Genomic DNA, 12,066 nt, shown 5'->3' with positions numbered 1-12,066 from the left:
CTCAGAATCTGGGAGCTGGGACCCTGGCTATCTCCTAGCACAGATTTTGCCATTTTCTTTCCCTTATGGGGTCTTAATGATGGGGGAGAGGAGCGATACGTGGACATCTGATGGTGTTTTACCCCTAACCCCCCAGCACTCTCCTCCTACCATCTGCACACACGATAGCATGCTCCCTAAGGCCCTGCCCAGGCCTCCCCAGCTCTGCGAGACTTCCCTTTCTGACCCCGGGCACAATTCCACTTCTTCCTCTACCACTTTATTTTCCCTTAAGGATCCTTTGCTTTTTGGATACATAGCATCATGTATTAGGACAAACACTATAATAAACATTGTTAAAATTTAATTTTTAAAAATATTTTTATTTATTTGAAAGTGACAGAGGGAGAGAGGGAGGGAGGGAGGGAGGGAGAGGCAGAGAGAAACCTTCCATTTCATGGTTCACTCCCCAAATGGCCACAACGGCTGAAGCTAGGAACCTGGAGCTCCATCCAGGTCTCCCACTTGGGAGGCAGGGGCCCAAGTACTCTGGCCATCATTGATGTCTTCCCAGGCGCATTCCCAGGGGGCTGGGTTGGAAGCAGAAGAGCGGCCACTCGGACCAGCACAGAAGCTGGCATCGCAGGCAGCGGCTTAACCCGCTGTGCCACAACACCAGCCTGTGTGTCTCTAGGATGCCTGCTCCAGGTGCTGCTGTCACTGACATTTCACAGGACAGCAAATGGAAGCTAGGAAGGTGAAGGGACTTTGCCAATGGCTCAGCTGTCCAGTGGCAGAGGCGCTGTGGAATCAGGTCTGTCTCTCTCTAGGTTTTCCTCTCCCCCACCATGCTGGACGCTGGACAAAACCTGGACACCTTGTGTCCCCTGCAAGCCTCCTGCAGGTGGGATTGCAGCCCTCTCACTCTCACCTGACCTGCTTGGCCTTTGTGAGATGGACAAGAGGATGTGGAAGGTGGCTTTGTGTCTGGGTGGGGGCAGGGTGAGTTTTAACCATATTTTCTTGGACTCTGCATTTTGTCTATTTGCTGTCTGTTCACCCCAGAGCCGCGTTCACTAACTGTGACTTTCACCTTTTGTATTCTTGATGCTCTGACACGTGAGCCCCTGAAGAACTGGGAACAGACCGTGCCTCCCAGGGCTGGCTGATTCCCAGAGACAGTAGCAATAGCCTCAGCCATGGCCTCGGGAGACACCACACAGCGTGGAAGAAGGCTGGGCCCCTGCCCTGAGCACCTGTGACAGGAGAAGCAGGTGGGGCCAGACACACAGAGCGAGTCCACGTCTCTGTGATGCAGCCTCTGCCTTGTGCTCACAAACGGGGTGTGGTACAGACGCACACTCCCATCCAGCACAGCTGAGGCCGGGGCCAGGGCTCACGTTCTAGGGGGCAAAGGCCACATCTCTCCCTCATCAGAATGCGGGCTCAGGTGGGCCTGGCTGGGACCCGAGGGCTCTGACCTACAGACCCAGAAGAGCACAGAGAAAGGCCCCGTCCCCATCCCTGAGGGCACCTGGAGTCACCAGGCAGCCAGCTCTGCAGGCAGCAGCAGACAGCTGTGGCACAGGAGGCCATGGGGAGCTGGGACAGGTGGGGGCAGAGGGGATGGGCTCAAAGCAGGTCGCTGTACTAGACCAGGGCCGGGCCTGGGGCAAGCGGGGCCAGCCCACAGCACCCATGGCAGCCCTCCCCCCAGCAACTCAGTGCAGACACCAGGGCTCAGCAGTACAGAAAGGCCCTGCTGGCATCCCCCTAGGACCCAGCCGAGCATGCTGGGGGCCCTCTCCCGGTGTCAGGGTGAAGAGGAGCTGGGTTCCAGAATATACAGGACAGAAGGGAGAGACATGTGGGGGCAAGCCAGGGATGCTGCACACGGCTGCCCAGGTCTACGAGAGCATAGAGGTGACTCAGGCCCTCCCACCACGACTGTTCCTATTGTGCCGATCTGTCCCAGAGGTCACGGGCACTCACAGCTGCTGCTCTCCCACCCTGACCCAGACCCTGATGGACACCAGGGTCACAAACTGGAGCAAACACGTTTCCTTGTAACCATTTAATACAGGGTCAGCACCACCTGAGGGTGGCAGGGGCAGGGGGCAGGGGTTAGTACAGTGGCTCCCAGCACTGCTGTTGTCTTGCAGTAACGGGGTATCCTGGCCCCAGGAAGAGCCTGGGGGGTCGGGGCTCAATCAAGTGTATAGGATGCCGTGAAGACACACGGAAGGCTGCTGCCCAGCCTGGGCAGGACACGTGGTGGGCTCGGCCTCTCTTCTAGGAGGCACCCATCATCCAGGTGCCCCATGGAGTAGGAGGTAAGGAGGCCTCGGGCCAGGGAGGGCACACGGGCCTGGTCTCCCAGCCCAGGGCTGGCTCTGGCCGGCTCCAGCCCATGACTGTCCAGAGTGCATGGGGCTGCCATGCCAGTAGTGGGGAGTCTTCAGCCATGGCCCCCAGGCTGGGACGGGCTGCATGGGCCCTGGTTCCAGGGGCTCCAAGGCCTGTGGAGGAGCCCACATCCACAGGCCCTCCCGGCTGCCAGCATCAGAAGAGTCGTCCTCCCTCTGTCCTGGCCCGCTCAGGTTAGGGAGACTGGCACACTGGCACAGCCCTCCCCTCCCCCATGAGCTCTCTGGAGTCTCCGTGGGGCTGGCCACACGTGGAGACTCTGCGGTCCACACAGGGGAGCCCAGGCCGAGGGGCTCTGGGCTGCCTTCGCAGCTCTCCTCCTCCTCGATGCCTTCCCTCACGGCAATGCGGAGGCCAAAGCTTTCTGGAGGATGGATCATCACTGCACGGGCAGCGGGACCCCTGGTCTGCTCCCACACTGCCACTGTGTCCTGAATGGCGATCTTGGCCTTCATGGCACTGGGGGCAGGAACATGCTTCTGGGGGACGCGTGCCTGCCCCAGGGGCCTGCCACACCGTTCGATGGCCTTGGCTGGAAGAAGAAGAGACGCGGTTTGCTTCTCCACAGCCCCCATCTGACCTGCAGGGTGCCTGCCTCGACCTCACCCTGGGGTCCCCATCATCCCATGTGACACTGAGGACTCTCCCAGGCTGCTGGCCCCAGAGGGGCGGTGTGTGCAGCCTGGGCCAGGGGAGCCCTGGGACAGCTCCGGCTCCTCCTGCACAGGCCCACAGGGTGGATGGCCCTGCCCTCCCCACCTCACTCTCTCTGGGGATCGAGGCACCAACTCAGGACCCCATCACCTACCCCACCTGACCTCCTGTGCCCTATCAGTGCATTGGCTGAGTTACCCGCATCTGAGTCCCTCCTAAATGGCTGGAAAGGAACTGAGCCTAAGATGATGGGGGTGAGAGCTGGGCTGTGGGGCAGACATGGGGTCTGATTCAGGCCCTTGGGGACAAGAATGCAGTTTCTAAAGAGGTGACAGGGGTGCCCTGTGTCCTCTGACCCTGGGCCACTGTCCCTTTCCTGGTGAGACAGCACCGCTTCTGTCCCACAAGCTCCCAGGGGAGGCAGAACCTGGAAGCACAGTGGGGCCTCCCCAGTGCCTCAACAGCCTGCACCTGGGTCCCCACTGCCAGCCTCTAGAGCTGGGACAAACCCATCTCTGCTCTTCATGGGGACCCAGGCACTCAGGTCCTTGATAGCAGCAGCAGCAGCAGGGACGAGTACGGGGACCCCTCCCCACCAGAGCCCAGAGGCCAGCGCTGCTCCAGGTTCCACTGACTTCAGTTGGCCCGAGGCTAGGACTGCAGAGCCCACACTCAGCTGCACTTGGGTTCTGCTGTGGGGGCCTGCAGTGCCTGCCTCTGTGCCCACCCTGCTCACAGGAGTGGACTCAGCCCCCACAACTGGGCTCAGGGCACCTGGGCCTTCTAGGGATCCTCAGATGTTTGAAGGGGATGCAGTGCTGGCTGGCTTTGGCCTTCACTGTGCAGGGTCTCCCACAGCCCCACCTTCCTCTAGCCCTGCCCACATGCAGGTGGGAGCCCCACCCACCCCTGTCCTAGGAGGGTCCTGTGTGCAGACAGCTGTGGTCATTGTGCCAGGAGCCTGTGTGGGGTCAGTCAGGGAGATGCACCCTGGGCAGGCAGGGCCACTTCTCATCTTGCTGGAGTGGGAGTCCAGCTGTGCTCCAGGCTCCTGGGGACACTGAGCCAGGGTACCTGCTCCAGACCTGGGCAGGGTAGCTCAAGGCGGGGCCTCAAATCCACTACAGAGTGGAGGTCAGCTGAGGAGCCAGAGCCACAGAGCCCTAGGACAGCTCCACATCCCAGCCCCAGAGTCATTGGGGGAGAGCCGTCCCCCACAGGAGGAATCAGGGCAGCTGCCTGACGCCCCACCAGGCCATGCTGTCAGAGCTTCTGAAAGCAGAACTGCTGAGCCCGGGGAGGACATGGAGGACAAGGAAGAGGTGAGACCCTGGGCAGGGCTGCCAGGGCTGGCACTCCCACTACTGACTCCCCCAAGGGAGCATGGGATGGGGCCGTGTGCTGGACTCACCTTCAGGAGGCAAGAGGCACTGGAGCTTCCCCAGCTCACGCATGGAGGCCCGCAGCTGCCTGATGACCGCATCCTCACTCAGTGACCAGGCCTGCTTCAGGGTCAGCTGCAGAAACCCATGGATGTGGTCCCTGGACATCTTCAGCAGGCACTCTAGACATGGGGGCGGGTGTCAGGCTAGGAGGGGCCCTAGAGATGGTGCAGCCACCATGGCTGCTCCAAGCCCTGTCCCAGCACCAGACATGGGCTGCAGACACCCTTGGACACCCTTGGGTGTCAAGCCAAGCACTGGAGGGACTGCTCAGGGGCCAATTTCCTGGGCAAGGACCCTGGCCACTTCTCCTTGTGGTCTGTGGGGGCCTGGGATTGGGGATGCAACAGGGGATTCTCAGTGCCCTCCTGAAGAGAACCCAGGACTCGCAAACCCCCTCATGCCTCCCTCAAGCCCTGCTCATGAGAGACAGGCAGGGGGACCCCCAGCTCCTCCGTCCCCAGCACCTGGGCCTCTGTGGGCCCTGAGGACTCACTGTGATGGATCTTGAGGGCCGTGTATGCCATGGTGGTGAGCACGTGCTCACCCGCAAGGATATAGATGTCCCACATCCTCAGAGCTGGGGGAAACAGCACCTGGGGGACAGAGGCATTGGAGGACCCTGCCCATCAGGGCCTCAGCAGGGCCCACAGGGGTGGGTGTGCAGTGTCACTATCCTAGGACAGAGGGAGACTCCAGGAGGCTGCATCACACAAGAAGGCCAGAGCTGCTCCTGGGAGGGGAGGTGAGGGTGGGGGACTGGTTTCATTGGGAGGTAAGGCCATTCCTCACAGCCACATCCCCGCCCACTCAGGGAACCAGACCCAGAGAGGATGACCATGTCCTGTCTTGGACCCTGGGGGTCTGCACACTTTGGAAGCCACACTGGAGATACCAGACACACCAGGGACCTGGGGGATGGGTCAGCCCTTGGGCTGTGCTGACACCAGCCTGTGCCACCCAAGGTCTATGGATCTTCTGCCTCTCACTGTAGGGCTCTGGCCTTTGCCAGGCTCTCAGGATGGGTCCTGGTGGGACCTGTCCCCTCCTTGCTGTCCCTGAGGCTCAGCCTCAGCTTGGACCACCTTTAGCAGGGCAGGGCCTGCCTGGTCTGCACAGCAGGCTCCCTCCTATGTCTGCTGGGGCTGGGGGTGCTCAGCCCTGATCAGAGTCATAGGCCACCAGGACAAGAGAGCCAGATACTGGGCAGGAGCTTCCCTGGGCAAGGGGTCCCCGGGGCACTTACCCCATCCAGGAAGCCCTGGATGCACCAGTGCACGGTGTAGTCCTCCAGGTACACACCCTCCTTCTCCTAAGAAGAGGCAGAGGGGGCTCAGGGCCCAGGGCCCAGGGCCCAGGCCTGACTCCCTCTAATCTGTGCCCTGTGGCAGAGCCCCTGGGTGCAGGAAGCCCAGCAGCAGGTGCATCCCCTCTCCCAGCCATGCAGATTCCTGAAGGGACACAGGTCCCTCAGTCCACTCTGCCCTGGGGACAGCGTTTCCCTTCAATCTACGCAAACTCTGGGGGACCAAGTGCAGGAAATCAAACCAGCACCCAAGCTGCCGTAGCCCCCAGTAACCAAGAAAAGCCTTGGTGAGGACGTAGCCTCCCCTGGCCCAGGAAGCAGTCAGGACCCCTCTCTGTCCTCCCCTCCCTGAGCACAGAGCCCCCAAGGGGAGAAAGGAGATGTTTACTTACCAGGTGTTTCTCCAGGGAGGGGAGCACGCGATGCATGATATCTCTCAGGTGGTGCTGGAATCGCTCCAGTTTTGGGGTGTTCGGTTTGTAGAAACCCGAATAGTATCAGCCACATCCCCATGTTAGAGCCTCCTCCTAGGAAGGCTGGAGAGCCCAAGGCCAGGGTGGGGTCTTTCTGAGCACTGAGAATCAGAGGAGGCTCGACCAGGGGCAGGTGGGAATGAATGTGTCCAGGGCAGAGGACCTGCTTGGGAGGTGGGTGCAGGTGGGTGACTGTGTGCAGCCCAGGCCAGGCTGCCCCCTGGATACTGCTGGGGTGAATGCTGTCAAACTGGGTGCCTCCTGACCATTCCAAGACTCAGGAGCGATGAAGGGGTGACTGTACAGGGGATGCTGCCTTCTGTAAGTTCCCTGGGTGTGGCTCTCTGCTTGAGAGTCTGCGTAGAGAAGTGTGAGGCAGAAGAGCCAGAAACAACCTGAGTCACTGGACAAGGACAGGACCCCTTGTTCTGAAGGTTCCCACACCCAGGATGGCCATGGCCAAGCTGCTGGGCCTTTGGATGGTGGTGAAAGAAGGGGGCTGGCTCAGTGTGGGAGGCCTCTGCCAGCCCTGGCTTCTAGGGAGAGCACCCCCCCCCCGCCAACAGGGACACTGTCCTGCACATTCAGGAGCCAGTGAGGGCTGTGCATGGACTTGCATGCACTGGGCCTCACACGCCATCCACCTACCGTGCATCGTGTGCTTACTGTTTTCCATGAGCTGGACCAGGGCCCAGAAAGAGTCCTCCTTGGGCATATACATGAGCAGAAGCGCCACCACATGGCTCAGGCCCTGGCTGTAGCCCACCTCCTGCAAGATCCCAGAATACCTTTAGACCTCCCCTGGCAAGAATAATATCCTGGGATGGCCCACCTCTCAGGGAGATCAAGGTCACCCACTGAAGGGTCTAGGAAGATTGGGGAGGGAGCCCCTGTGTCTGAATCCTGCCATTTGGTGTCAGCAGCCCAAGAATTGGAGCCCATCGAAGTTCTCCAAGTTCCTGGAGGGAATCCTGCAGGGCCTGAGCTTAGGCAGCACAGCGGGGAGACCTGAAGTATGGGGACCTGTTACCTACAAGATGTCAGGATGGGTCAGGTTGCTGTGGGAATCCAGACCCATGCCCATGGAAGCTTCTGGACCCCTGAGCTCTGCAGGTGACGTGGTGGCCCTTTCTCACATGAGGAAGAAGTAAGCCAGGAAGTGCTACCAGGACCAAAATAGGAGGTGTGCCTCTGTCATGGGTACAGGCCTGGGCTTCCTGAGTGCCAGGCCCCCTGGGAACCAGGGCACCAGGCAGGGTTGGCCAGTGGCAGGTCAGGGGATGGGGATGTCCAGGCCTTGCTGGGTCACCCATGGAGCCCTGCACCTGCTCCATGCATGGGAAAGGTCTGAGTGGGTGGTTGTGGCAGTGGTGCTGTGTGGAGTGGGATTCAGGCCCATGGGTCCAACCACATGTCTGGTGGGTGTAATGGCATCAGTGGGACCCAGACCCAACTTTGATGAGCAAAGTCATACACCTAATCTGTCCTGCCTTCGCCCCACACCCCACTGTGTGGAATGCTAGTCCTGGGAGGGGTGTCCCAACTCAGCCAAGCTCCTGGGGTCTGGAGGCCAGCCTAGGAGAAGGCTGCCTTTCTCCTCACAGAACTTGAGGTTGGGTCCAAGGAGGCCCAGAGCCTGGCCTCTACACCTCTGTCCCAGAGCTGTGGATGAGAGAGGCCCCCTCAACACAGGCTGGGATCTCTGTGACCAAGGGTGCCCTACAAGGACTGCCGGGATAGCACCTGCGATATGATCCCAGAATACTCACGGGATTGTAAACAGAATAGGCCATGAGCACTTGGAATAAGGTGCGTTGGCTGGAAGAGAGAGGACAGAGGCTGTGCGTCCTGTGCTGCTGAGGCTCTCAGTGTGGCTATGCCTAACAGAGTATGACAGCCATACGCAGGGCCTGTGACACTCTGCTCATGAGCAGTGATGTCATCAGGGCACCTGTGTGTTGTCCACCATGTGGGTGAGCACTGCCTGCAGGGACACTAACATCTCCCAGGGTGCAGTGACGTGCAGTTTCATCTCCCCAGGTGGGTGTTCGTTGCACAGGTGAGCGTCCCACTGTGGGAGGTGCAGTCCCGTGGGTCTAAGCTGTGGAGAGTCAGCCTCCCATGCACGTTCAGCCTGGTAGGGAGCAGCTCCTGTGGCCTATGTGTTCCCCATGAGCCCCTGTGGCCAAACTTCCCACCTCCCCCAGCCCATGGCCACCACTGCCCTGTTGTGTGTCCCAGGGTTTGGCCTCTTGCAGACGTCCTGTGAGTGGATCACAGCACGTGTAGCCTTTGAGGGATGCTTCCTCTCTTAGCAGAATGCACCTGAGATGCATCCAGGTGTGCCCAGGGCCGAGCCTCATCCTGCCTCTCACTGAATCCTGTTCTCGGATTCAGCTGTGACACGGGTTGCTTATCTGTGTCCCCACTGAGCATCGTGCAGGGTAGTCCTGCGTCCAGTGACTGTGAACATAACCCTGAATCTTGCGTGAGGGTTTTATGCACTCAGCTGTTCTGGTGCTTGTGTACATGTGCGTGTGTGCTGGGGGTTTGTGTGGAAGGTGTGTGTCTCTCATTGTGAGAAATGGCCCTGGGTGCTGCCGGGGGCCTGGGCCACTGTGCTCTGTTCCTGCAATGAACCAGAGTGGCGCTCGCCTCACGTTCTGCCCAGCACCCGGTGTCCTCGGTGGTTTTAGTTCCCCCATTCTCACAGCTGTGCACTGGTGCCCCGTTGTGGTTTAGGTGCTAAGCATGTGTTCATGCATTGAGTAGAATTGTGTGTGCCATCATGAAGGGGCCCTCCTGAGCCTGTGTCCCTGGGGTACTAGGAGGCTGCCCACTGCTTCCTTCTTACTGAGTTGAAGGGCTCCTTGAATATTCTGGAAATAATACCTTAATAAGGTAGATTGCTAATATTGTCTCCCCTTGTGTTTCTTTTCATTTCATTCTCTCCACAGTGTCTTTGGGAAAGTTTATATAATATAAAAAAGTTTATATAATATATAAAAGGCAATTTTGTTTTCTGTGCTAAGTGAACTGTTTCAGGTTTGCACCCAAGTCTTCCCTAGGGACCCCATGTGCCCCAGGACCCTTGCTCCTCCCACCCCCGGGTCCTCCCCAGCCCAGAGGCCTCACTTCATTCCGTAACATTCCTGGAACATCAGGTGGTTTCTGAAAGCCCATGTGATGGCGGAGTCGATGTGATGGAAGTGTCTGGCGCCCAGTCTGGCCTGCTCTTTTCATCTTCAGCAGAGAGCAGGTTAAAGCCTCTAGCACAAAACACACATGTCCAGTCCCAGCTGAGTCTGAGGAGACGTGGAGGAGGCACTGACTAGGATCTAGGGAGAGGAAGGCAGGATGGGGAGGACAAGGGGGAGGGGCCAGCCTCAGGACTAGCAAAAGCCCCATTGCCACACAAGGACCTCACGTCCACGTCAGCTCTTCTGGCTGACAGGGAGAGTTCCCTGCAGGGAGCTCATTCCCTTCTGGGTCCCACATTGAGGGGGGGTCATGGGCTCCCTACTTGCCTCAGCATCCATGTCACCCCCTTGCCAGCATCCCTGCTGAGGGGGCCACTGGGACCCCGATGGTCAGTATCAGACAGGGGCTCTGAAAGGTCCCTGTGCACTACCCCTGCCTGCCCTCAGCTCTCAGCATAGACGTGGTCTGACCCCAGCCAGGCTTCTGATCCTCCTCGCTGGCATCTCAGGCCCTGCCCTCCAGGAGTCAGCCAGAGCCTGACCACTGCTCCATGCTGCCCCGTGCAGGAGGGGCCCATCTCCATCTAGACGTTGGAAGCCACCCTTGGCTTGGAGCTGAGTCTGGGCAATGACTGTCTCCAGGCCCAGCTCCCAGGGTAGCCCCAAACTGCAGACTTGGGGGAGGCAGGGTGGGCCACACAGCTGGGCCCTGCTCCCTGATGGCAGCCAGGGACACGAGAGTCAGCTGCAGTTGCCAGCCCTCTGCTCACACCAGTCCTTGCTCCCTCCTTTCCCGGAAGCATTGAGAGCTGTCTGACCATCGGACCAGCCACTCCAGGCAAGGGCAATGCCAGGGGTGCGATTGCATGTGAAGGCAGGGCCAGCGAAGGGCAGGCCCTGTTAGCACAGAGCCTGTGGGGCTCCCGACCTCACACCATTGTGATATACTGGGAGACCCCCACCCATCATGGGCACAGCAATTCCTCTCTTCTGGCCTTATGCCAAGCTGCCCAGGTGAGTTCAGCAGAGAGCAGGTTAAAGCCTCTGGCACAAAACATACATGTCCAGTCCCAGCTGAGTCTGAGGAGACGTGGAGGAGGCACTGACTAGGATCTAGAGAGAGGAAGGCAGGATGGGGAGGAGGCTCCCGAGGGCAAAGTGAGGGACGGTCCTCCACGGAGACTCAGGCTCCTAACCAGACCCGAGCAGCTTGAGCCCCCTTGGGCTGAGTGCAGAGCCGTACCGCGTATTTGCCCAGATTCTGGGCCTTCTTCTTGTCCACCTCCAGCATCACGGCCCACACCTTCCCGCGCACCTGGGCAGGGATCCCCTTATAAATTCTGTGCTGAAACTACAGGAGAGAGGAGGCTCTGGTGAGTGGTGAACATGGCCGTTCAGGGAGGGACTGCAGGGTGAGACAGCAGGAGGGAGAAGCCAGGGGCTCCCTGTGTATTGGCAGAGGGAGGATCTGCCCAGATGGGGGCCTTATGACCCACAGTGACTGGGGGCCAAGGGCTCAGGGGCACCGGCTCTGCCCTGCACTGACTGCCCCCTACAGGGCACCTGGAAACCTGCCCTGCATCCGGGATTGTCTTCAGCAGTGACTTCAGATTTTCTACCAGGACAGTGTCCTGTGTGTATGGGGAAGGGGTGCAGATGACCTGTGTCTCTAAGGGCTGGACAGTTGCCCCTGGGCATTTGAGAGGCAGGTGGTGCCTGGCACAGGAATGGGCACTGCTCAAGCCCCAACTCAGCTCTCAGTGTTCCCGAGGGGCCCTCAGCTCCACGGTACCTTCTCGCTGCCACAATATTTGCTGTGGTTCTTTATCATCTTGATCCATTTCTGGATCCTGCGCACCTGTTTACACTGAAAAATGAGATAGGATGGCATGAGCCCAGCTTCAGGCTCTGAGAGTGGCTCTCAGATGCAGCTCAGGAGCTCTGTGTGTGCTCAAAGGAAGGAGCCAGAAAAGGCACAGACCGTGAGCCCCAGATATTCTGTCTGGGGAGAGTCGGCAGCCTGGCCTCTGATCCGAGCTGCCCTGTTGTAAAGGCAGAGCCCTGAGCTCCAGCCAGGTCACTCCCTAGCATGCCAATAAGTCAGGGCGGCCGACAGGCAGATGCCCCTGAGCTGTGGCTCAGTTCTGGCACAGGCAAGTATGTTAAGATGTTAGCAGGTGCCATGTAAGTATTCCATCACAGGGCCTTATGGTACTCCCACTAACCATTGCCGAGCCCCACATGCCCCCTCCACCCAGCTCTGCTTCCCAGATGACTGGCCCATGGCCAAGGACTTGTCCTTACCTTTGCCCCCAGGGTGCTGTCTTGGGGCAACTTCTGCTCACTGGAAAGCAAGGGAGGTGGAGAGGTGAGGACAGGACCACAACCAGCACCTCTACCTCCCTAATGGGCCAGGGAAGTACCAGCCTCAACTTCTCAGCCTAGGGGACTGAGACGGGAAGGGAGGGGCTGGTGACCATGAGCACAGGGAGCCCAGGGCCAGGCAGGGGCCCTTGCTGCCAGTGGGGGTCTCCAGGCCTGTCAGAGGTCCACCTTCCTGGGTGTGTGGCAGCACCCCCACAGCG

At 59.5% G+C, this 12,066-nt stretch overlaps 1 protein-coding gene across 3 annotated transcripts; it reads right to left on the bottom strand.

Annotated features, from left to right (window-relative positions):
* Positions 1–411: 411 nt before the first annotated feature.
* On the bottom strand, positions 412–10,834 carry LOC108175963 (uncharacterized). 3 transcript variants are annotated; one of them, XM_051830688.2, is made up of 7 exons: positions 10,725–10,834; positions 9,417–10,594; positions 6,930–7,050; positions 6,201–6,344; positions 5,749–5,814; positions 4,472–4,624; positions 415–2,938 (listed from the first exon to the last, which is right to left on the bottom strand). In XM_051830688.2, the coding sequence occupies exons 2-7, from the start codon at positions 9,687–9,689 to the stop codon at positions 2,286–2,288; spliced, it is 1,410 nt and encodes a 469-aa protein (XP_051686648.1). In that variant the 5' UTR covers positions 9,690–10,594; positions 10,725–10,834; the 3' UTR covers positions 415–2,285. The 3 variants fall into 3 exon arrangements, with proteins under 3 accessions (XP_051686663.2, XP_069914174.1, XP_051686648.1); XM_051830703.2 differs by lacking the exon at positions 10,725–10,834 and adding an exon at positions 4,999–5,098 and having other exon boundaries at positions 412–2,938; positions 6,201–7,050; positions 9,417–9,443; XM_070058073.1 differs by lacking the exons at positions 9,417–10,594; positions 10,725–10,834 and adding an exon at positions 8,051–9,409 and having other exon boundaries at positions 412–2,938.
* Between the last annotated feature and the right edge of the window lie 1,232 nt (positions 10,835–12,066).

Source organism: Oryctolagus cuniculus, chromosome 15, assembly GCF_964237555.1.
Source record: "Oryctolagus cuniculus chromosome 15, mOryCun1.1, whole genome shotgun sequence".
Taxonomy (NCBI): domain Eukaryota; kingdom Metazoa; phylum Chordata; class Mammalia; order Lagomorpha; family Leporidae; genus Oryctolagus; species Oryctolagus cuniculus.
This window is presented reverse-complemented; position numbering and strand designations above follow the sequence as displayed.

Excerpts from the sequence above, each read along its gene's own strand:
- LOC108175963 (XM_051830688.2), bottom strand. The coding sequence starts at position 9,689 with ATGGGGCTTTTGCTAGTCCTGAGGCTGGCCCCTCCCCCTTGTCCTCCC. Across the intron at positions 6,345-6,929 it reads CAGTAAGCACACGATGCACG|CCTTCCTAGGAGGAGGCTCT; the intron begins GTAGGTGGATGG and ends TGGGCTCTCCAG. Across the intron at positions 4,625-5,748 it reads TCCAGGGCTTCCTGGATGGG|AGTGCCTGCTGAAGATGTCC; the intron begins GTAAGTGCCCCG and ends CCCCATGTCTAG.